Genomic DNA, 25,449 nt, shown 5'->3' on the forward strand with positions numbered 1-25,449 from the left:
ATACATCCTTGAAGTTGTAAACCTCCTAAAACTAAACCCCCCAAAGCTTAGGGAAAACTGCCACAAATATAGCTTGAGAAACACAAAAACAAACTTCGATATCCAACAACACAGATTGTCAAAAACCAGCAAAATACCCCAAATCATGGGGTCAAAAATCTTTAATGCTCTCCCAGAACATATAAAACAAATCAAATCTCCAAAACCTTTTTTTAAATCACTCAAAGAATATTTAGTCCAGAAACCATTCTACAAATTAGATGAGTTCTTTGAAGAGCACACTGCTCACCACAAAGATAGGCTTTAAAATAAACCCACTTTACACCATACACACACACATTAACACTACAATAACACAACAAAAAAAGAAGATGACGATTCCCTAGTCTCTACTACTACGGAGAAGAGGACCAAGGTAAAAGGTAAAAGGGATCACCAAGCCACACGAGCCCTAGCAAGCTAACGCAGACTTGTACAGGTTCGAACACCCGTCAAAGGCCCTATCGTGAGTTTTATGATAAAAGTAATAAAGTGAGACCCCACTTGAGTGAGGGTTACATTAATCACTAAATAAATACCTTGAATAATAATAAACACTAGATTAAGAAAATCTGCGAATTACCTGTATACCGGTACTCCAGAGACAGGGAATGACAGGATGGGAGAGAGAATCTCGCGAGGACTCCTCTCCAGCTGACTCATTCCCAGCTGATCGATGACGTCACGAGTTAAAAACTTGGCGCTCACGTCACGATTCCATTAACAACGCCAAGGGGTCTGGCGTACGGGAGGTATAAGTGAGGCAACGATGACATCATAGTTTAGTTCAAAATTCCTCCGTGAACAGCGTTGTAGTAGAGAGCACAGCGCGTAATTTTTCCTTCACTATTAGTTAATTATAAAATTAAGAAAAATTATAAAATTAATCTTATAATTTTTAAATTGAAATGTCATAACCTAACCAAACGTGCTGATAATGAAAAAATCGAATGAAGGTTTACTAATCTAAAATATAGTTTTGTTCATAGAGTAAAATTATAAATGCATAAAATTCAATGTTATAATTAATTTTTTTATTATAAAATTAAACTGTCATAACCTAACCAAACCAACCAAACTTGCTAATATGAAAAAAATTGTTGACAAAAAGTAAGTGCTACCAGCGGGATTCAAACCTGGTACATTCGGATTATCAGCCCTACACTATCCTCTACCTACACCACCGAGGCCGATGGCTCAAAACCGTATCGTTGTGGTAATGGTGTTCCCTCAAAGTGACGTCAGCAGTTAGTGACGGCAGTCAAACGGCACCTGAGAAATCTTCCGTGTGCCGTTTTGGTATTCACAGTGATTACATTACTAATCTATCGAACATAGGTTATCACTTAAAATCGATAATCCGATTAATGTCAATACCCACATAGATGATATCCGATGTTATTCCCAGCAGGCTTAGCTACTTGCTATGTAGTTTTTAGGGAAGACAGGGCATAGCAGCTCTGTAGTGCTGCACATTGCCGTAGATTAAATAGTATACTCCAATTGAGATTTATGAATTACATCTCTATCATCCTGAACTGAAGGAAATTTCGTTGTTAATTCCGTCCAGCTTATGTAGGAAGCATTTCGTTGTTTACTTCTGGTTTCTTATTATTTAACCAATTTGTGTATAGTGCCTTGCCGATGAAGGTAATTCTTATAAAGGGGTTCTTATACTTACACACTTGACATTACCACTATTGTATATTTTTACACACACCATCGGTCACACGTTAATCGCGGTAGGGTTTATCGATTACACGCTACGGACACGCGGCGGAGTCGTATTCTTGTTGGAGGGAGGTCCTTCTACCTCCGTTTCATTCATCGGAACTGTGTGTTGGAATTAGGTGCGTTTGATAGCCGACCGAGGGTAGGCTTTCATGTTACTTACTTAGGGGGTTAATTAACTTACTATAATTGACATAACCAATGCATGTAAACTATGTAAATCTGGTTGAATAAATGACTAACTTATGTTTATGGTCGGGTCGGGCGGAGGAGGAAGTACCTTCAGCCAACATGACTTTTGCCGTGTGTCCCCGTTGGTGCGCTACTCGATAGACTTGAATACAATCAATGGTGTTATTGTGATAGTAGGCCTACAGGATGGGGCAGATTAACTTCCTTTATTTCAGTTTCAGTAGGCAATCCTGAAGCTACGGCTGCTGTTACAAGGTTTGAGATTTAGATTATCTAAAAAGGAAGTGATTCAAAGTTTATATCCCACTCGGTTCAGTTTATACCAAAACAGTGGACAAATATTCAAAGGACAATCACAGTTGAGGTGTATTTTTCCAGTGGCAGATCCAGAGGGGCCCGAAGGGGGCGACCTCCCCCCCCCTCGGGCATATATATATATATTTTTACTGAATGTAATACAGTAGTGCATACACATTGCGTAAAATAATGTCACACTAACTTTGGAAAAAGAAATGGCATAAAACTGCCATTTTGGAGACTTATTTTACACAAATCTTTCAGGGGGGTACTACCTAGACCCCCCCCCCGTTCACCCTCCCATTGCGACTGTTCTATATCTGCCACTGTATTTTTCAAATGGCCACCTTGGTTCTTGACTGATAAGACTAATTTCAATATTTTGGAACAAAGTCAATAAGCAGAACATGAGTTATAGGATCTCACACAACCCAGTAGGTTTGCGGTTTGCATGTGATGCGCTATGCTATGGAGTGTGTGCCCGAGAGATTATTGCGCTCCTCTCCACCTACCTCTTGTGGTGGACTTAATATCTTCCTTGTGCACGGGCCCATTTATCTAAACAGCCCTGCAACCCAAACAACTTCTGGTGTGGAAAAAGTGTGGTAAGATTTATTGTAAGGCACTGCTCCATTACTATCCAACCAGTCTTTTGTTGATAGCCCAATTAATTACAAAAATGGCACCTGAGTCCAGAAACAATCTCGCTTGGAAATGAACCCGTGTCCTTCAGATTTGAAAGCGAGCACTAAACACTCAGCTACTCAGAACGATCAGAATATCTTTAGTACAGTCACGTGAGCCTGGGTATAGCTTGGCCGAATTAAAGTTAAATGTTTTTGTATTCCTGTTGATAGTTAGTCCATAGTTAGATAGTTTACATAATTTTTTTCTCAAGACTAGCAGTTCTGAGGATTCCACAGACTGGTATTTGACTGTAAAATGAATTTGTTTGCAAATTCCTATTGCACAGGGCATAGGGTCTTCCTCCACTGTGAGCGTTGTAGTACACAATGGCGGGGGTGTGGTGTTGGACTTGGCCCTAGACACCACTTAAGTGTACCATTAAATGTTTCCTCTGTGATTTACTTCTCTGTGGTCTAACAGAACTCTAAATAGATGTCTTAACCTACAGAAATGATAAAGTGGCTGACATTTACAAATAAAGTCTAAGCAGAGATATGGATAAAATTTTATTAACAACAAAATATTTATGGAACAAAATAAGTAGTCTTGTTTGTTAAATAAATGCATAAATAACCTTAAAACTATATTACACTGGAATCAATAAATTCAAATAGAAAAACAAAGAGAAAACTATAGTATAAGCATAGACTAACCAACACAAGTAGACTTCTCATCCCATTGTAAATTTTGAAGCACGTTTTTCGTGTCTAGTTCATGTACGTGACACATGGGCGCTAGTGTCGACAAAACTTTGTTTCTATTATTTTAGGGTTAATTTCTTGATTTGTGCTTTACTGTTTGGTTATATAACTAGGGGACAAGTTATTGTTTATGATTAGATCGTATTATTTGGTTAAACGAGGTTTTAAATGGCTGTAATAATGGGAAAAAAATTGTAAACAAAACACGACATCTACAAAAACCGTACAGAATTAACAATCAAATTGTCTTCAGCTGTTCCATAAGGATGAGAAATCTACTAAGGGAGTATGTGTATAAGTTACTGCATACAAATGGTCTGTAGAAAGATTAAGCAATGTTTCCAAATTTCTATTTAATTTATAGATGAATAAAAACAGCTGTTGCAATTTTCATCAAACAATTATCTTAGTAATTTTCATAACGGAATGTGTGTGATGAAACTGATTTGGTTGCCTTAACTAAGTAATACAAGATTTCATAAAGCATGTGTGATGGCAGGACGGTGGCGTGCCTAGTTATACTTTTTCCAAACATTACCGACCATGACTAGCATCAAATGCTACAAAAAACAATCTTTCTGTGAGCTTTCACCTTGAAAGATTTAAATCCAACTATAAATTCTTCTAAAGAATCACACAAGGTGAACAATATTTTTTATAAAAACACTGACATAAAATTTATATTCCACGATCTTTGTGACTTCTCCCTACCACAATGGTAACTTTTTTTAAGATAAACTAGTTAAACGTGATTTGATATAGAAACAAAAAATCACATCAAAATCACTTCAGACAATGCAAAATTCTATAATACGCCAAAATATACAAATTAAATATTGCAAAAAATCATCGCACAAGTACAAATATCACAAAATAAAATATTCAATAATAGTACAGTTACAAAAAGATCAGAAACCGTGAGATTTCATAGACAATCGATGCTTAATGATATACGACACTGGTAATGTTTATAATATATTTGGCACCACAAGTTTTGGGCATTTAACTTCAGTTTCGTCTCGTTGACAGATTTGATCACTACTTCAACGCCGTTGATGGGTTTGAGCACTAAAATCCAGTGTAAATGTAACGATGACTATCAACTGGACTCGTGTTCTGAAAGTAACAAACTCTTGTTTTTGAAATATTCACCCAGCCGCAAAGCCGCATACCTGCAAAAAACAAATCCCAACTCATTAGAAATAGTAAACCGGTTTATTCTTAATAAACCCCTAAAAATTTACCCAATAATAACTAAGAAATAGAAAGCTTTGACTGTGGATAGCAATATTTACATTTAAATGTAGAAGAATTGAGCCAACAAGAGAACATGCTGAACCCAACTAAACAAAAATCAGAACTCATTGATAACTATAAAACCGGTTATATCACATAACAACAAACAAAACCTAAGAGAGGAAACAGAAATATTACAAGGATATTTCAGACAGGAGCCTACTCTGTCTCATTCAACTGTGTGCCTTTTTTCATAAAATAAATAAGCTACAGCTGGTCCTCATTAGATGGAATGTCTACTGAAATACTCACTGTACAAAGTCAAAATCGATGTTTGAGTGCTGCGCTTGCACTAAAGCCCAGATGCCCCAGATGAAGTGAGCGGCCAGGGCAAACTTGTTGACTTGTTCGTAGAGTGTAGTGACTTCCGAATCGTTCGGAAAGCGACCGAGGAATTCCTCTAAGTAAACCTGCAGCCAGGCTTGCTGCAGCTGGGGTTCTGGATATCGGGAGAAATCCACATCACTCACCCCTACAGAGCAAAACACATTATACACTTCAAATGATATTAAGTTTAAGATTTTCAATGTTAAATACCCACTGTTTCATACGATCAGGATTATGTCATTTTCGTGAACAGCTGTTTCACTCATATTTACAATGGCATCTTTAATCAAGAGGTTAGTTTTACTTAAAGCTAGGGTTTCCTTGGTGCAGAACGGAACTGAAAAACACAAAGAGCGGAGAAGCGATTTCAGTTGCAGTCCACTCCACTTTAAGTTAAACAGTATCATAAAATTACATTAAATTAGCTAAGAAAGACAAGCTAGGAAGATGTTCTCCCACTGCAAGCTTTCTCTTTAGAAGCCTGTTATAAGTTATATAGGTATTCATTAACTTTGGCTATACGCTTTACACCTTCAAACCAAATTTCATCAAAATCGGACAAAAATTACTCAAGTTATCGCGTTCACGGACGTATATATATACATATATAAAAATTTGAACGAATGATGTTTTTGGCCTCTGGGGACATCAAAATGAAAAAGTAAATCGGTCCCGGGTCTAGGTCTTACCGTGCCACCTACGGTAATAGCTACTTCCCTATAGGGAAATTCGCTAAACAGCCAATCAACTATGGCTTCAGCTATAAGCTAACGCCACAACCTTCTAGGCCTGGCAAAAGTAATGTGTAAAAAGGTTGCGGATTAGAGCCTAGAGTTAGGTCACAAACACATTCACTTACCAGCGAACTCGTCAAAGTGGTTGCCGATGTCGAAAGCCTGGTAGTTGTACGCTGCGTACTCGTAGTCTATGAAGCTGACTGAGCTCGGCGTGCGGATGATGTTTCCTAGTAGCAGGTCGTTGTGACAAAACACAACGGGAGAGTGAAGGTGACTGAGCGCGCTACGGAGTGACTCGCACTCCTCGGCCAAACTCTGCACACCTCCTGCCACAAGAGACGCAAACCTGCAATTCACAGATGTTTCAATGACATTGTGTGTGAAATATGTATTTACAACACCAACTACAATCTAATCGAGAGCCACAGTATGTAGGCCTATCCATCAATAGTATTAGAACCTGGACGAACGGTTACAAACAAGACACAACTATATATTTTAGGTATTATATATTATTTAGTAACTTTTAAAACTCATCCTTGAAGGTATTTTTCATTGTTGTCTTGTAACATTTGTATCATAAATATCATAAAAAGGCCAGAAAACGCAAAAAATAAACTATTAAATATAAATTCTCATTTTCCAAACATATACAAAGTTTACAGCCTGTCTTTCATGGGACCAATTTTTCCATTTGAAGCAATTGTCAGAAATAAATCAATTCAGCAAATTGAAGGTTCTTTTTGAAACTCATAACGTAAAATAATACTGAAAAACATTTCAATACAAAGCATGAAAGGTAATGACGAAGATTGCAATGTAGGATAAACAATTTGTGTTGTGACAGAGACAAATAATAACTCGCATGAGTTTATGGCAAATCAATAACATTGCGACTACTGAAGCAGAATGAGAATTTCTCTGTCAACGCAAATTCCAGTTCTCAATGTCTTCAAAGTTAGAAAAGTTTTGTAACAAATTTTTACAAAACAATTTATGTAAATGGATCTTGTAAATACAGTATAATATCATAAAAATAGACCTTTGATTACTTGGAGGCATTTAACTATATTTAATTTTCTCGTCCATTATTAAAAGAACAGGATGGTATTTTTTATATTGTCTTGTTTCTGTTTTGTTATTGTTCTATTTATTTATTTGTTAGCTTAATTATTTTTATCGACGAAAGTTGTTCTGAAAAGCAGTTGTACTGAAAAACGCTTGATAAAAAAGGCATTTTTATTTATTTTTTTTATATAAATTTTAAATTTCTTGTGAGTTTATACCGGGTAAATACCAAAAACTAATGAAATGACTGGACTGAGATTAGACAAAAGGTTTGTTATGAACAGATATATTTATCTAAACAAACACAATATAGTTTTGTACTTTAAATCCCTTAAATTGACACGCAAAGGTGGAGCTTTTGGATATAAATATTGGTCTCCATGGGAACAAAAACCCAGAGTTTAAATATGCTACGCATTTACATTTTGATATGAATTAGTATATTTTAAAAATAACCCTGGAGTTAACCAGACGAGTAGCCTACTTTTGTTCCCCGGCATGTAACAATGTCAAGTGCAGAATTGCAATACGAGTATGGTTAAGAAATTTTGGACGAGTGAAGTACGGAATTTGTTGCCATACTACTCTAATCTAACTGAACAATAAAATACCCCCGCCACAGTAAACCTACAAACTAAGTTGATTTCTATTTTACTATATTAAATTTTCAAAATTTCCTTTAAAATGGCAGACTTACTTTCAAATTGGATAACTAGTTTGCTGCAACAGGAAAAGTAATAATGTAAGTTTTTAAGTGAAAAGTTAGCTAGAATGATAGCTTTGACTAATAGTCAATGATGATAGTTAATAGGTAGATAGAGTTAATAGCTTAGAATGAGTTAAAAAAAAAATGCAACTTCAAGAGCGTACTAATTCTTGATAATAATAATATTATTAAATTTAATGAAAATTTTTCTACGTTGATTATTATTATTATGTTATGAAAATATGAAGTTTTCAAAGCTCCACCAAATTCTATTAAAACAGAGTAATGTAGGGATAGAGTTACAATATCACTCAACCATACAGCTGATTAGAACAAATAAGAAACTATAAATCTTGAGTATAATTGATTTTAGCACAATTAAAACGCACATTTAATGTTATTTCATTTCCAATCCGTAAGAAACTAAATCCTCCCTTTCATGCTTTAAGCTCTCATACCTTTTTTGCTTGTCCGGATCGCTATACTGTTGCGGTATGAGCTTAATGAACTTGTCCAGTGCCGGCCATAGCATGGGCTCGTGTTGGCAATCGTGGAGCCGCAGCCGATGCAGCTGCGCAAGCCGTCGCGCGACGTGAGGATATATCTCAGGCGATCTCACCGTCTCTACAGTCAACACCTCTCCTGGTATGTACTGGTAGGCCAGGCCGTTGTTGAACGTTGCAAACAGCGGCGGAGCAAACCCAACACCTTGTAGGAGCTGAAACAAAATTTATTATAAACATTACCATGAACATGAATGGTTTTTTAATCAGATACACTAAATATTCTTCAACTGTATACTGTAAGTTCTCAAAGCTTTGATTTATAGCATTCAAAAGTCGTCTTAGTTTCTTAGACAATGTACAATTTTATCCTTAAATGAAAATAGCAAGAAAATTTACCAAACCACCTTTATAGTCTCAAGAGATAAGCGAACCTACATCGATCGTCTTAAGAGATAACTAAAAATTAGGCTTAACAGCAGTTACAACTTTTGAGCTGATTTATGAAGATTAAGCCAACTTTTTAGTCACGTTACTGCTCAGCGGCTAAGAATGTGGATTTTAATTCAAGGTATAAGCTAGCCTACCTTGGTTGTATCGAAAGATAAGTTAACACACCTATCTTCCAAGATAACTTAATCCGGACTTTGATATCCTCAAGATTTAAATTAACCTATAGCTTGTTATTCTCAAGAGTTAAATGAACCCACCTTAATATTCTCCAGCTCGGTTTTCCGGTTGATCAGAAGGTCTGTGTTCGGTCCATACACTCTCACGAGGATGATGTCAACATCTGAAGATCCGTTTGCCGAGTTGAAGCAACCGATTAACTTGTTCGTGATTCCATCTGTGAACAACTGATCATCCGACATTATAAAACTCAAGTAACAGGTTTATAACTGTACTAGCTGTACCCGCGGGCTTTTCCCCGTTTTACTTCATGAGTGAGCTCGTTCTCATGGCTCAATCACGACCTGGTTGAAGTTAGCTTGTTCGCTACGCTAACTCGCCTCCAGGTTGAAGTTTGTTCGCTACGCTAACTCGCCTCCAGGTTGATGTTCGTTCGCTACGCTCACTCAACTTTGGGTTAAAAATTAGCTGTTGTCATAAATTAAAAAATAATAATAGTGCTGCACCCTGTTGGTAATCTTTGTAACTTTAATGCTATTGAATATCATAGAACAGAACCAACTTGTTTAATTGAAACAGCTGTTAAGATTCATTAATTCCATTTAAATATGAGTACTCATGAGGTTAAAATGGGAAACTCCAGAGCCACTGGGGGGGAGCCCGAGAGTCCGATCAGAATAAAAACAACTTAGTTTTCCTATTTAATGCCTAAAGAATCAGTGTACCAAATTTCGGACTCCTAGGTAAATGGGAAGTGGGAGAATTATTGATGAGTGATTGAGTCAGTGAGGGCTTTGCCTTTTATATACATAAAGAGTCGATTATCTCTATTCTCTACTAGTAAAGACAGGGGTGAAAATAATAAAAATGTTCTGACAATGGAACACAGAAACTGATCTGTACTCGTATTTTTAACGTTTAGGAATCATTCTGCGAAGGAAGTTTTAATATAGATGAAGAACAAAAATCAGTAGAAGGGTTGGAGTTCCACTCCATTAGATTTTTGCAGTTTGATAATCGGAGGCTAGGAGTTTGAATATCATATGATTGAATTGACATTTGGATAATTGAATCCTTACTGTATATTGATTTTAATATAAATGACTGAGGTAATTGTTTGAGGGGAGGGATACAATTATTTGTGTTCTTCCTTTATACAGCCGTTAAGAGATGATAATGGAAAGTCGTATCTTAACCTAGATTTTAATATGCTTTTGTCTCTTTTGTAACTTCGTTTACAGGCTAAGACAAGCCTTTGCCCAAGTCTAGACCATCTATTACATGTCTATTCAGGACAGTTAGGTCAGTATCAAACCGTTAAAAACTGACTTATCTCAGGAGTGCAAGGACCCAGTGACCTTTAGACAGCTACTAGCTGTACCCGCGGGCTTTGCCCCGTTTAGCTTCATATGTGAGCTCGTTCGCATGGCTCAATCACGTCCTGGTTGAAGTTCGTTCGCTACGCTCACTCACCTTTAGGTTGGAGCTCGTTCGCTGCACTCACACGTCCTGTTTGAAGTTCGTTCGCTACGCTCACTCACCGTATTAATAGTCTCAATCTTACTTGAATTCTTAATAGTTGTCATAAACAATGTACTGTACTGTAAATACAAGAATATTCTACCAATTTTAAACCTTCCAATTGTTAGAATTTTTCTCAAATGTAGGACAAGTCGGAAGAACCATCAGAAACACAGTGTCTGATAAGATAATATGTTGGAAAGGTTGTGTAATTGAGAGCAATTCAAACTTTATAGTCAAATAAACCCCTGTAAAAGGGATTAGTGCAATCTTATATTGATACTGATATTCATAGACTGATGTACTTTAATAATACAGTAGTTAGTAAAACTTTTTTTAAATAAATATATGTCATACAATTTAGAGACCACCTTCATTTCAGCTATTAAATCTACATTTAAGAAAATAATTATACATAGAACATGCTTTCCAAGAATAGTTTCTAGTATGCTATCATCATGGGTAAAATGTTTTTGCTTTCAGCATTTCGAATTGCTAACATGATGTCTAAACTGTTGCCTACACCTCAAAATAAAAGTTTTGGTAGCGTTTAGAAATATTATCAATGTAAATTTTATATTTTTGATCAAATAACACCAAACACATAAAGTAAAATTGGCCGAGAAGATTGTCAAGTTAGCAAAGTAGATTGAGTGACAACTAAACAAAGATAAACAGTATGACAAATGATTGTGTAAGCAATCATAATGCCTAAACAAGCTTTGTTATCTCTAAAATATCTGAGTTCAAAGGACAAATATTACACAGCAAACTGATGTTGAGATTTCCATATGTTTTCAATTCCATTTGTAGGTAATGATTCTTAAACCTCGTCAGCTATAAACAAAATTAATTTTGACATTAGGATTTTATACTAGTAAAATTATTTGTAAAAAGTGTATTTATATAAATAAATGGATAAAATCGATAACTATAGAAGCAGTAACAGATCCATAGCCTACATCTACAGAAATAAATACTTAAACCAGGGGTGCCCATCCCCCCCTAGACTCATGACGCACCCCCCCCCCAATTGAGCAACAGCCCCCCCCATAAATGATGTACACAACAAATGAGAAACATTATTCCCCCGCCCAGCACTATTTGTAAAACCATAAAAGAAGTTTTATATTTTTTTTAGATATTTAAAATTCAAACCCAGTTAATCTATATCAATAAAGTTATAGTTTTGTCTGTACATTGCTCAGAATTATACATATTTTGGGTTATTTATGTTTTATACATTGAAGAAGTTGAAACATGTCTTATCTCCATTTATGTCCGTCTGTCACGGCCCAGAAAGCATTTTATGCAACCTACTCATGGCCTACTCTAAAGAAAACTAGAGTACCGATTTTGATTCTAATGGTTTAATTGTTTCCACAGGATTGGCGAGAGAGTCCTTATAGCCATTAAATATGGCCTCACTATTTTGGAAATAAAATAACGGACAATTAAAAATAATATTTTGTTTGATTTTTATAGTTTATTTTCTCCATGTTTACTACATACGTCATTAATTTATGAAATACTAATAATCTGTTAAGAGAACACGTCATATATGAAATTACGAACAGCTGTTTTGATAAAGATTCCTTTTCCTAGCTGTCACTGATATGTTTACATAAATGTTCTTTAAGAATACTGTGTAGGCCCTAACCATTTCCGATCACGTTTGTAAGCAAATCCAAAACCAAGTGAGATTAATAACCGTGTGGTTTTGGCTTATATAACGGGTTTGATTTATCACGAGTACTAATATGTAACTGTAAATTAAATTAAATAACTAGCCATCATCCAGGCCGGGAACCGGAGATTCTGTGTGTATCAAGTTGTCCTTGAATTTTGATTACAGGGAAAAGACCGTGAATCAGTGTTGTACAGGACTGGAAAACTTATCTTTCTATATAAATAAAATTAAAGTTTTATAAGTCACCTCAATTTAAGGAATTTTTTATTGCCAGAATAGCCATAACGAATTGTCAGCGTCTTTCTCGATATAACGATCCCCTCTCCCTCCCTTTAGAAACATCACAGCTCCTTTGATGAAAATGAAATGGAAACAACACTTGCGCCAACAATCGTCTGCTCCGTTATAGTCTAGTTGCCAAAAGGCATTTTTCACCCAAACCTGAAAGTAAGGTCCACCCGAAGTTTTATGGTGTTTTCTGTTTCTTCAAGACCTACATAACTAAAATCTGCAAGGTGCCACTTTGTCACCCTTGAGCAAATTGAAATATTCAAGATGGCGGCCAAGATGGCTTAAAAACTGTATATTTGCTGTATCTTTTCCTATAGAAGAGACAGGATAATAATTTTTGTGTCTAATTTTATGTTTTAAGGGTCAGAGAATACCAATAATTGATTATCTTAGTAATAAAAAGACCCCCGCCACAGCAAACCTGCCGACTAAGCGAATTTCCAGTTGCCTGAATTGATTTTCAATTAAATGTATTTAATTAACATTAATTTTTATGAGTACTTAGGCTTGCTGCTACAGGGAGGGTAAAAAGTGTTTTTTTTTGTGTGAAATATTAATAACTTTGTATAAAATAAATAAATTTACCAAGTTTGATCAAAATATATCCATAAACAAGCAGACTACAACATTTTACAATATTCCCCATAAGAATAACATAGGAATTTTAAAATAACAATTATTTAAATTTTCTCCGTATCTAATAATGGTACAAAAACACTTTGATATACTAAATTATTTGCTTTTTTAAGCTCTTTAAGAAGGTTTGAAGAGAAATTGGAAAATTTTGCGTTTAGAGGGTCAAAAATTAGAAAAAACAATTTTTACTCCATAAAACCCCGCGTAAAACCCCGCGTAAAACCCCGTTCCCATGGTCCGATCATGCTGGTTCTCGAACTCATTCAAGTTTATCCTGCCTTACACCTTCAAACCAAATTTCATCAAAATTGTATAAAAATTACTCAAGTTATCGTGTTTACGGACACATATATGTAATTGTCTATTATGAAAAATTGAATTTTGGTATGTTTCAAAACCCCAACTTTTTCAATCAATCAATTTATTTATTGAACTATAATGAATACATGCATATTATACAACAGGTGCAAAAACCATACAAGGCTTGTCTGCACCAACATATTATGAAAAACAGTGTTCAGTGTTCTCATGCTAGGATTTTGTCAGATCTTTTTATACATTGCCCTATATGTATGAATGTATGATTCCAAAATATGTTTTAAATGTTCTCAAAGCAATTTTTCCCACCTCAAAGTGTATTTTAATTGAACTAGATGTAGTGGTGCAGCCCGCGTCACGACTAGCGTTCCAAGTTGAAGACTAATAACAATATATCCCATAATATATCTTCAAAGCAATATACAAACTGATATGAGGTTGATAATTGTTGAAAATTGTATTCAGATTCTTTTAAGAGCCACAAAATATGAATGTTCTTATCACCTGAGTTTATATTTGCAAACATTTAAAGGTTTTACAAAAAAAATCTTCGAAATTTGCTATTGTTTCAATTTAAAGCTGTCTATTTTAAATAAATCAATAATGAAATGGTATAAGGTTATTATTATCTTAAAGTAAACTTGAAGAGGAATCTATTAAGACAAACCGCAAATCGTTAAGACGATTAGTTGTCGAATAATTGATGTTTTACTAAAAGCTTACATAAATCCAATATGGCGGAAGTTTTTTCAAAAATGGCGGCTTTCCACCACTTGGATTTTCTTGATTTTTAGTATAATATTCTTGACACCTTTTTTGACAAAATCCCATATATTTTGGAATATATGGGGAAGAAATATATTTTATTTCTTTTACCTTAAGTTTGATGTTGGACCGTATTTTGACTAGCCTAAAGAACAGTGTTTTTTTCTTAATTCAAGAAAACTATAATTTAAAAAGCAGTTGATAAAGTCATTCACTGTTCCTGAAGAAGGATAATGCACTGTCCCCAGTACAGCACAAGCATCAATTAGGAGAACTGCTTGTAAGTTAACTGATTTGATGACTGTGTTCTGTTTGAATGTAGCACTTATCCTCAGAAACCATAGATATAATGTTTTAAGTCAAGTAAATACTTGAAAACATTGTTGATAAGGTAACTTGGCAACAAATTAATGTGGAAATTTATTAAATATTGATTTATTATTTTGGGTAATTTTCTAATTAAAACATCAAACTAGGCACAAAATGATTATCCTGTCTCTTCTATAGGGAAAGATACAGCAGATATACAGGATTAGTAAACCGAACCAGCATGATCGGACCATGGGAACGGGGTTTTACGTGGGGTTTTATGGGGTAAAAATTTGTTTTTCTAATTTTTGACCCTCTAAACGCAAAATTTTCCAATTTCTCTTCAAACCTTCTTAAAGAGCTTAAAAGAACAAATAATTTAGTATATCAAAGTGTTTTTGTACCATTATTAGTTACGGAGAAAATACAAATAATTGTTATTTTAAAATTCACATGTTATTCTTGATTATATTTTATATATTTTTTATATTAGGATATATTTTGATCAAAATTGGTAAATTTATTTATTTTATACTAAGTTATTAATATTTCACAAGAAAAAAACACTTTTTTACCCTCCCTGTAGCAGCAAGCCTAAGTACTCATAAAAATTAATGTTAATTAAATACATTTAATTGAAAATCAATTCAGGCAACTGAAAATTCGCTTAGTCGGCAGGTTTGCTGTGGCGGGGGTATTTTAATTACTAAGATAATCAATTATTGGTATTCTCTGACCCTTAAAACATAAAATTAGACACAAAAATTATTATCCTGTCTCTTCTATAGGGAAAGATACAGCAAATATACAGTTTTTAAGCCATCTTGGCCGCCATCTTGAATATTTCAATTTGCTCAAGGGTGACAAAGTGGCACCTTGCAGATTTTAGTTATGTAGGTCTTGAAGAAACAGAAAACACCATAAAACTTCGGGTGGACCTTACTTCCAGGTTTTTTGACCGGCAACCAGACTATTATACACTTCTGTCTGCTGTGCGTTATGTTACAACAGTTTCAGATACAACAGCTGGGGAATGATGACGATATAATGCTTGTACACTGTGATTGAGTGATAACCATGGTAACTTTAGTAAGGCTGTGATTGGCCAATGAGTAGGCCAAAATATGGCGACTTGTTGAATTTGTGTATGAATTGAAGAGAAACCTATTAATGAACAAAAGAACAAAGAAAGATTATAACAAGATTGTTCTTGTTACATTCTTTTTTAAGAGTGTTTTAATTATCTCTAAATATAATTTTACACTTTTTTATTACTTATCTATCAATTCCTATGCTGTGATTCAGCACCTATCGGTAGCCTATCTGTCTATCATGAGCAGTACCTTATAACACTTTCTAAAGGTTCCTTTAATATTAACGTTATTTATAGCAATATAGTATTACGTTTTCTGTGATAGCAATGCAATGTTTGGCTAGTGATTAGTTGAGTTTGAGCACAGAAAACGTACTACTATACCCAGAATGCCAACCGCATGGTAAAAAGCATTAAGCGGTTTGAGAGAGCTTTGCCTGTCAATCCGTAGGCAGCGCCACCAGCGTTGCCATGCAATAGCATAGCAACGCTGGTGGCGCTGCCTACGGATTGAAAGGCAAAGCTCTCTCAAACCGCTTAATGCTTTTTACCATGCGGTTAGCATTCTGGGTTATAGTAGTACGTTTTCTGTGGTTTGAGTTAGCTACAATTTTAAACGTTGCCGTTTGTACAACTGAACCAAGATAGATGATTTGAAATTTACAATAATAATGATAGTGCAATATTGAATTTCGTTTATAAAAATGTAAATCGTGACTTAATGGCTGGTTACAGCGTTTTAATGAGTTTGTCATCTGTTTTTATACTATATTGGATTAACCGTATTTTTCATTTCCCCGCCCCCTCTCCCTATTAACTCAGGTAATCGAGTATACACAATAGTGTAAATTATTGTAGCCTATGCTACTTGCTACTTGATTGTATTTTAACGAGCTTTATGTCAACAAAGAGTTCTGCTATGGTTAAGTCGCGGTGTAGCTGGACGTGTCTGTACCGTCGATGGTCTGTACCAGCACGCGTTATCTTTTATCTATCACAGCAGTTGAGCCATCCCGTGCGCTCCCTCTCTTGCTCTTAGTAGATCTCACGTCTTGCTAATCTTAAATAATAACTTTCTACACGAATCCTAAACTATCCTAAAATCCTATTTTAACTAATTTAATTCAATAATATAACTATTGTCATTAATTATCCACTTTCTATCTGGCAATTTCGTAATGTATTTTGGATTGTCGTCACGTTGAACACTGTTGCAATTAACTTTATTCCCCCCCCCATTTGATTTTTTTGAGCCCCCCCCCAAGAATTTCAATGACGCAGTCTGCGTCACGGCCCCCCCTTGTGGGCACCCCTGCTTAAACAGACCAAATGTTGATAAAAAAAACAGTGGATTAAAATTTTTACTGTCTTAACAAAATACAAAAAAAAAAATTAAATCCACTGTTTTTTTAAACAAAATTTGTTAAAAATGCTCTTCCATTTCCACAGTCGGTCTAAAGGTACCATAGTGGACTGAACTATATTACGATCTCAGTAAAAATATGTTTTTTTAAAGTGTTGTTATGACAGAAATTGTGAATTCATATGAATTCATTTCTTAACGTTTTAAAAAAAAGTAGAAAAAATTGTGGATAGCACAAACTAAAAATGTTTAACACAACTTTTTGTGAGGTGTATTACTGAAATTTTTTCTAGTTGTCTTCTCCAAGGTCAAAAGAAGTAGTTTGTCCTTGAAATGATCTAAGAGTTGCAGCCAGGCAAGGTAGGTGACCTACATTTACTAGTTAGTAAACAAAACACGTAAACAACTCAGAACAGCTGACTGACAAATAGTTGTCATACAGGTACAAATGTTTCATTTACCATTGATTAGGGGAGTTGTTTTGTAATCAACTAATGTAGGCCCATAATTTGAATGGAAGCCGTTGAAAATAAAAACACCTGGAAGAAGTAATAGCATTCTTAAAGTTTGCTTTTATTTGGCAATGGCTCAATTGATCTACTGCCGAGAAAAAAATAGACACTAGTATATTAAAAAAGTCTTTGTTTTACTCTAAGTATCCCCATAAAATAAATATTCTTGACTTTAAAAAAATATTAAGTTGTTATTGCAATCAGAATGTGAAAAACCAGTGATTTTAGAGTTTCCAAAACAATTTCATTTGAAAATTTTGACAATTCAAACAAAACATCAGAATTTCATTAGGCTTTATTACAACAATGAGATACATATTTCCTAGATTAATTTGTATACTTTCTTATTTTATACTTTACCCAAAATATTTTAAGTTAATTATATATATCCACTTTACCTTAAAGACACGCTAAAACTTGAAAAGTTTGTTTCAAAATTGTTTCTTAGTTATTCAAATTATTATTTTTATTTAAAATTTCATGTTATATTGTTATTGCCATTGCTTATTGTTCAACATTTGAACAGATTGTAAATTAAATAAAGTTTAAATAATAGCAATAATCACCAATAACCAAGACTATTACCTCAAAAACCAATTTCGATTGCATTTTTTCTATAAAAGTGAATGTACCTATTTATTAACATCAACATATGAACATAAAAATGGAGTTTTCCGTCTATAAATAAATAAATACATTTTTGGTACGAGTAAACCTCTAGAAAACATACAAATTTAATGAATCTGTGTATATGTTGAATTCAATTGTAATCAGTTTGGCTTATTTGAGTGGGATTTCATAATCCCACCATATTTTGCCATGTTTTGCTTATGAAACTCTAAAACACCACTCTATTACACTCCGATTAGAGTGCTTAATAAGCTAAAAATATTTCTTTGTTGTAAATTAAAAATAATTCCATGGAGATACTTGGAATAAAACAAAGACATTTTAATTTAGTAGCATACTCCACGATTTTATATAAGACGTGTAGGTAATTATCTATAGAACTTAAAACAATAGTGTAACTGTTTCTGGGACAGTATGTCCATTTTCGTTCAAAAACATTGCTACAACTATAACACGGGAATGTAATGACTAGGCCTGTTAGTTACCTTGTAAGTGACTTTGTCCACACTCCAGGCGGGTCTGATCGCCTCCAGCACAGTCGCCGCTCCCGCCTCCAACTCCTCAGCTAGGACGGTGATGTCCAGGTGCGGCGGGGACGTCGTCTGCTCCATGGTACACCCGCGACTGTCGACAGCCGAGTGCCAGAGTGCCACTATCACGTCGATCTACTAGGAGCGCGCTGACCTCCCCCACCCATCGTTGATGCTACAACTACAAACATAACTGTAAAACATACCACCTAACATAGGCTACTTAAATTCGATGAATAGGATTAATCCCTTTAACCTCAAACTATAAAAGTCGTACATTAGAGTACAGGCTACGGTGAATTAGCCGCCGTTTTCACTGACGAGTTAGTCGCGGATTTCACTGACGAGTTAGCCGCGAATTTCACTGACGAGTTAGTCGCGGATTTCACTGACGAGTTAGTCGCGGATTTCACTGACGAGTTAGCCGCTGTTTAAACTGACGAGTAAGCCGCGAATTTCACTGATGAGTTAGCCGCGGATTTCACTGACGAGTTAGCCGCTGTTTAAACTGACGAGTTAGCCGCGAAATTCACAGACGAGTTGGCCGCGGATTTCACTGACGAGTTAGCCGCGGATTTCACTGACGAGTTAGCCGCGGATTTCACTGACGAGTTAGCCGCGGATTTCACTGACGAGTTAGCCGCGGATTTCACTGACGAGTTATAGCCGCGTATTTCACTGACGAGTTAGCCGCGGATTTCACTGACGAGTTAGTCGCGGATTTCACTGACGAGTTAGCCGCGGATTTCACTGACGAGTTAGCCGCGGATTTCACTGACGAGTAAGCCGCGGATTTCACAGACGAGTTAGCCGCGGATTTCACTGACGAGTTAGCCGCGGATTTCACTGACGAGTAAGCCGCGGATTTCACAGACGAGTTAGCCGCGGATTTCACTGACGAGTAAGCCACGGTTTTGCTGACGAGTTAGTCGCGGATTTCCCTGAAGAGTTAGCCGCGGATTTCACTGACGAGTTAGCCACGGATTTCACTGACGAGTTAGCCGCGGATTTCACTGACGAGTTAGCCGCGGATGTCACAGACGAGTTAGCCGCGGATTTCACTGACGAGTTAGACGCGGATTTCACAGACGAGTTAGCCGCGGATTTCACTGACGAGTTAGCCGCGGATTTCTCTGACGAATTATTCGCGATTTTCTTTGATGAGTCAGGCTGCGGCCACACGGACGTTTTTTCACGCACAATCATAGCGTGAAAACGCGCGAAAAATATGAGCAGCATGAATTGAGGTATGCCACACGCAGTTCGTTTTCCCGCAGTAGTGGGCGCATATTCGTTTCAATGTTACTTTAATTTTTCGCGTGTTTTCATGCTGCGTTTGTGCGTGAAAAAAAAAAAACGCCCGTGTGGCCACGCCGCAGCCTCAAACAGGGTTTTCATGGACGAGATTGGTGCAATTTAAACTGATTTGTTTTCAGTTATGTAAAGTAGTTTGTGGACGAGAGATTTTGTGGACGAGCAAAAGAGAATTTTTGTGGCCTTATTGAAAACCTTAGTTATTATTTCTTTTTAGTTACCCGCTTAAGTCCAGTTGCCAGTTTTTGTTTTAATTTGTTGGCCAAAAGTGGTGGGGTGTAATTTATAGATAGTATAGAGTAGTAATTTTAATGTCAAGCTGATTGGAGAAAGTATATGTGTCAGTTTGCTGATACTGTTTATTATTTCATTAGTCTTTTCAAGATTTTAAACATTTAGTTTTTCCTTTTATAATTAAATTGTTACAAGTAAAGCTACCACAGGATGTGCTAGTACTGTATTGATATTGATATGACTTATTTCACATACTGGATCAATAGTGTACAAAATTATAGGTCTACTTTCAATCAATTGTTTATTACGTTGAGAAAATCTTTTATTTGAAGCACAGGCTGGTTGATGGTTATAAATTATTGTACTTATTTAAAGATTAAATAAATAAATAACCAAGCAACTTACAAAAATGAGAATTGTTTAATTCAATTGCAAATTTAAAACAGTTTTATACAGTAAATGCAAAAAACTAATTGTAAAAAAGTAGCTATAAAAAGACTGAAAAATCACCTAAACTGTTATTGTAAGTTATATTTCTTATGAGATAAGGACCCTTTAGACTATATGTTGGACACTTCCCAGTTGTTTGAACTTTATAGAATTGTTACACGGATAATTCTTTGCAGTCAGGCCAAAAGGGGTTAAGTCATTTTTTTGACATTTCAAGGTTTTTATCTCTTCTGTATCAAAAAAATGCGCCCTTTTCAATGGTACCAACGGTTTAAGTCAGAAAAATTTGCTTTTAGAGATATTCCACTAGATATTAAGGAGCTAAGTACGAGTGTCATGATAAAAAAGGAATAAGTCAGCTTAACCCCTATTTACCAAACAGTAATTGTGATCCAAAAGTGTTAAGATGACATAGCTCTTTAGAGTCAAACAAAAATAAGGTACCTACAACAGATTTAAGTCTGACTTAAATCCTTTTGATCAAACTAAACAACATAAGGTCTGGATAAGTCAGACTTTGAAGTAGTTAAATAACAAAGGTATTGGGTTAAGCCTGGTTGAATTCCTTTTGAGGATTATCTTAATCAACATGATGGTACATAGTGATTACTAAGATTAAACATACAATTTCAATACCGGAACCAGGTTAGCTAGGCTTCTTCATTTTTACTCCTTGTAAAGTAACAGCTGGTAAATTAAAAAAACAGAAACAATAATATCCCACCCACATGACTGGGCAACATTAATAAGGTGCACAAATAAGAAGTTCAAAGTAGTTGAAATGGATCAAGAAAATTTTTTGGACTTTTCTGGACTTCTCAGTAAAACCGGACCACTAGTTCTGAAAAAGATTGACGCATCTGGTAACAGGTTCTACTGGAGACCATGCTGTTGGTTCAAATATTCAAGCTCTTTTGGAGAAGTACTGTTCAAAACATCATTGGATGAAAATGAAGTATTCCAAACTTTTTCTATAAAGCGGCGAACCAGACGAGACACAGCCTCGTTTTCTTTGCCAGAACTGAAGAAGTCATATGCTGGCCCTCTTCCTATAGCACCAGCAAAGAAGAGAGATCTGATATCGTTATTGAATGTGGTTCCAACAGTGTTCCATGAATTTTACAAAACCTGAAGACATCAAGCATTCCGGATGAAGATCCTGACCTAAGAGAAATCGACCCAGATGAGGACTAGAAGCTGGACTAGAAAATGATGTATTTCAAGTTTTGTTAATTTTTATCTCAATGGCTAATTAATAAATATTTAGTTTAACAAATAAGGCCAACTTAATTTAAAATTTGATTTTTTATCAATCACTGAATTTAAATAGGCCTAAATGCAATTTTACTTCATAATGTATGATGTAGTTTCCATTAAATAAAGTTTTAAAATTATCAATTGAAATTTTTTTTATATCCAACATAAAAAACGAACTTGTAACAAAAGTTCTTTACATTTTTTTTAAATAGCGTTAAACAGATGGTATGAATTGTAAAAATGTACTTACTCTAAAATAAGAGTTAAGTCATCTAGAATTAGATCAAAAAGACTTATGTCATGATACAAAAGAGTTAAGTCAAAGATCAAAAGGGGATAACTACAATTAATTATTATAAAAACCAAAAATGTGAAACGACAAGTTTAGAAGAATATTTTTCAGATGAATATTGACATAATATAAGTTTATGATTACATTCATATTTTAATAATTAATTATAATAACGCTTTGAAAGTGCGTTATTTTTTCTAGGCCTAACCCTGAAAACTAGCCACCATCTGACTTACTCCCGTTTGGCCTAACTGCAAAGAATTAACACCATACTCTAAACAAAGCCTTCTACAAAAAGTTATTACAGATTTACTTTCATGAAACCAAATACTTTAATTTTTATTGCACACTAGTAATTTTGTTACTTGAGTCAGTTTACGCATTGATTAAAGGAGTGCCTCTACTCCTTTAATCTATGGTTTAAGGTTTGGTTCACCAAAATTCCATACGCAGCTGGTGTAGAAAGGTTCATTGTTGGCCAGCTGATTATGCCACAACACAAGCCATTGAGAAAAAAAGCATATAACTTACAATCACAGTTTAGATTACTATACTTTTTATTTCTGAAATTTTTTAAGCTTCTTTTCCCATTTACTGCATGAAACCGTTTAAAATTTGCCATTTAACTAAACAATTCCCGTGCTTCTAAGTTGCTTGGTTTTTTTTTGTTAATATAATCTTAAAGTGTCCAATAATTTATGACCACCCTAAAAGTTTAGTACCCATCATAAACTAGTATTGTTTTGCTATAGATTAATTTGATGTATTAAAATCCACTTTGGCTTCAATGATAACAAACTAATCCACAGCCACTTCATGCCTTAATCAAGTGTAGCGTGAGGAAGGTTATCGAGGTAGAGGAAGAACCAATTGATGGTTTAGTGCAGTAGGTCGAGTTGTAATAGGATGGGAATATCCAACCTCAAAAATTCCACAACAAAAAACAATTAACATTTTAGAGGAATTAACAGTCTGAATTCTATGGTAAAGTATTTTTTGTAAAACACTTCTATGCCTATTTAAATTTTTAGTATAATAATTTATGAGAACCACCTTACCCAAAACAAAATTATTTATCCTCATGTTAATAGCACCAAAAATCAATTTTTTCAACGAGTAGTGGTCACACTCGCAGTAAAGATCAGCGAAACGTAGCAAAATTCCTGATTTGAGATGCAACTCGTAAGGAATTTGCTCATCCCGTAAACTTCCACCAACGCCAATAACCATTTACTTGTAGTTGGCTTTTCTCATCAAACTCTGTTGTACCTAACTTACCACAGATGAAAAGTAATGTACAGGAGGAAACGTTCAATGGTAGGCCTACATTAAAGCAGGGTCTATCACTACCGGTAGTCAATGGGGCCTAAAGCAAAGTCCTGCGCTGCGCCACTTGCCCTAATGTACTACAATGCTAACTGTTGAGAAAGACCCTGTGCGATAGGAATTCCCGCAAAGTGCTCTCCGCTCCTCACAATAATTACAAGGCTAAACTCTCTTCAGTCACACCAGACTTCACCAAGGCAATACAGAAACCCCAAAATCTTAAATCCTCCCAAATACGATTTCTTTATTCTTAATATTGATGACCAACTATTATTGATCATTCCTTTATAATTACTGTGTTGTAGACTATGTGTATTACAAATAAACTACAAAACTACTGCCCCATAAATCTCAACAAAACTTGAACAAAATGTTAAGTCATGCCATGTCACCTGTTAATCTTAGGCATAAGGATACATTTTGTATGACCATGAGACAATTTTATATTAGGCCCAACTTTTAATTTTCTGGTGCCAGAAAAACCCAGATAACACACAGGTGAAACAGAAATGTGTTGTTCCGTCACTTAAAATTACTTAGGTAGTACAGTAATTGTTAGAAACATGAAGCAGCGATTCTACGAAACCAGGAGTTTTGCATTCTACTAAACCTAGTTTGGGTACATTTTCTTGACTGGGCTAAGCTAATAACGATGGAAACTATCAATTGAAAATATTGATTAATAATCAATATTTTTAACTATATCAATAATTAAAAGAAGTTAACGGGAATAGGGAATAGGGATAAATCTCGCTTAAAAAATCCTACTCCCCAGAGCCATACACCTACCAAGTTAACTTAGTTACAAATATCGAAACTGACATAGGCCTAACCTAACCAACCAAACTTGCTAATGAAAAAATCGAATGAAGGTTTACTAATCGAATGGATAGTTTCAATCAATATTAGCGTAGCCCAGTTAAGAAACTTACCCCCTAGGTTCCTTTAATTTTCACTATATGCTTATGTCTAAATTTAAAATGATGTTTCATTAAAATCTAGCCTAAATTGAAAATGGCCTAGGTCTAATGCATCAAAAATGATATCTCATCACTATAATAAGTTAACTATCCCTAACTTCCAAACAGATTTACTTGAAGTACAGATAATGAAACAGTAACTTATTATGTCATTGGCATAAATTAATTATCTAAAGGTAGGCTTAGGCCTAGGCCCACTCAGATTAATGGAACTGGAAATAGGGCTATTTTACAAATTGCTCTTATAATTAGGGAAGGTAGAAAACCTTTTAACTGAATAGCTGGTGCCTGGTGAAATAGTATATAGCAATTATATTATAGGCCTAACACGGAAACATTCGTATTACTAGCCACAGACTACTCCAGGAATCATAAGACAAAGTTTAACAGATAGACCTAACCTAAAACCGGTGTTAAAATTATCACTATCACTATAGTTTAAATGAAGATGTTCTTACCTTAGTTGCAGGTAAGTAGAGCCCCAAGGTCTTCGCTCGACAGGGCAGTAAAAATAAATATACAAACTATAATATAGATCAAAACTAACTACCGTGTCAATAACATACAAACATTGACAATTTTGATTAATTATTAGACTGGGACTTGACACTTGATTTCTTTCCAAACGCCAAACCTACAGACAGTGAGACAGTGACAGATAGCAGACCAGCAGACGTCAGTTAAAACAATGATCACCTGATCTGATCCGTCACTTCAGTGGTGCCACTACAAAAAATTGAATTTGTCATAGAACTAAAAGCCATTTATAAGTATACATATGTAAAAAGTATAAGCATTGATTAACTGAGTACACTACTCCTCGTATAATGGCTTTTAATATTTCAGTAGTTTTGTTCAAGCTAAGCTCTAAGGCTCTAAGCCAGCATTTTAAATTGTAGAACCAGGAGGATAGTAGCTTACCTTGAAGAAAATGAAAAAAAAAATGAAATGAAAAATCCTTTATTTTTTCAGGCAAAGTTAGGGCCACATGGCCCTTTCTTACACTTAACCTGACAAAAGAAAT

General features: G+C 35.1%; 1 protein-coding gene across 1 annotated transcript; it reads right to left on the minus strand.

Moving 5' to 3' along the window:
* Positions 1–3,439: 3,439 nt before the first annotated feature.
* On the minus strand, positions 3,440–25,064 carry LOC128986566 (ethanolamine kinase 1). The gene is made up of 7 exons (XM_054406998.1): positions 24,884–25,064; positions 18,528–18,753; positions 8,995–9,141; positions 8,240–8,499; positions 6,130–6,353; positions 5,196–5,415; positions 3,440–4,819 (listed from the first exon to the last, which is right to left on the minus strand). The coding sequence occupies exons 2-7, from the start codon at positions 18,651–18,653 to the stop codon at positions 4,747–4,749; spliced, it is 1,050 nt and encodes a 349-aa protein (XP_054262973.1). The 5' UTR covers positions 18,654–18,753; positions 24,884–25,064; the 3' UTR covers positions 3,440–4,746.
* Between the last annotated feature and the right edge of the window lie 385 nt (positions 25,065–25,449).

The sequence above is a fragment of the Macrosteles quadrilineatus genome, unplaced genomic scaffold (genome assembly GCF_028750875.1).
Source record: "Macrosteles quadrilineatus isolate MER2022 unplaced genomic scaffold, UCM_ALF_1.0 Scaffold_2__2_contigs__length_208266976, whole genome shotgun sequence".
NCBI classification, from domain to species: domain Eukaryota; kingdom Metazoa; phylum Arthropoda; class Insecta; order Hemiptera; family Cicadellidae; genus Macrosteles; species Macrosteles quadrilineatus.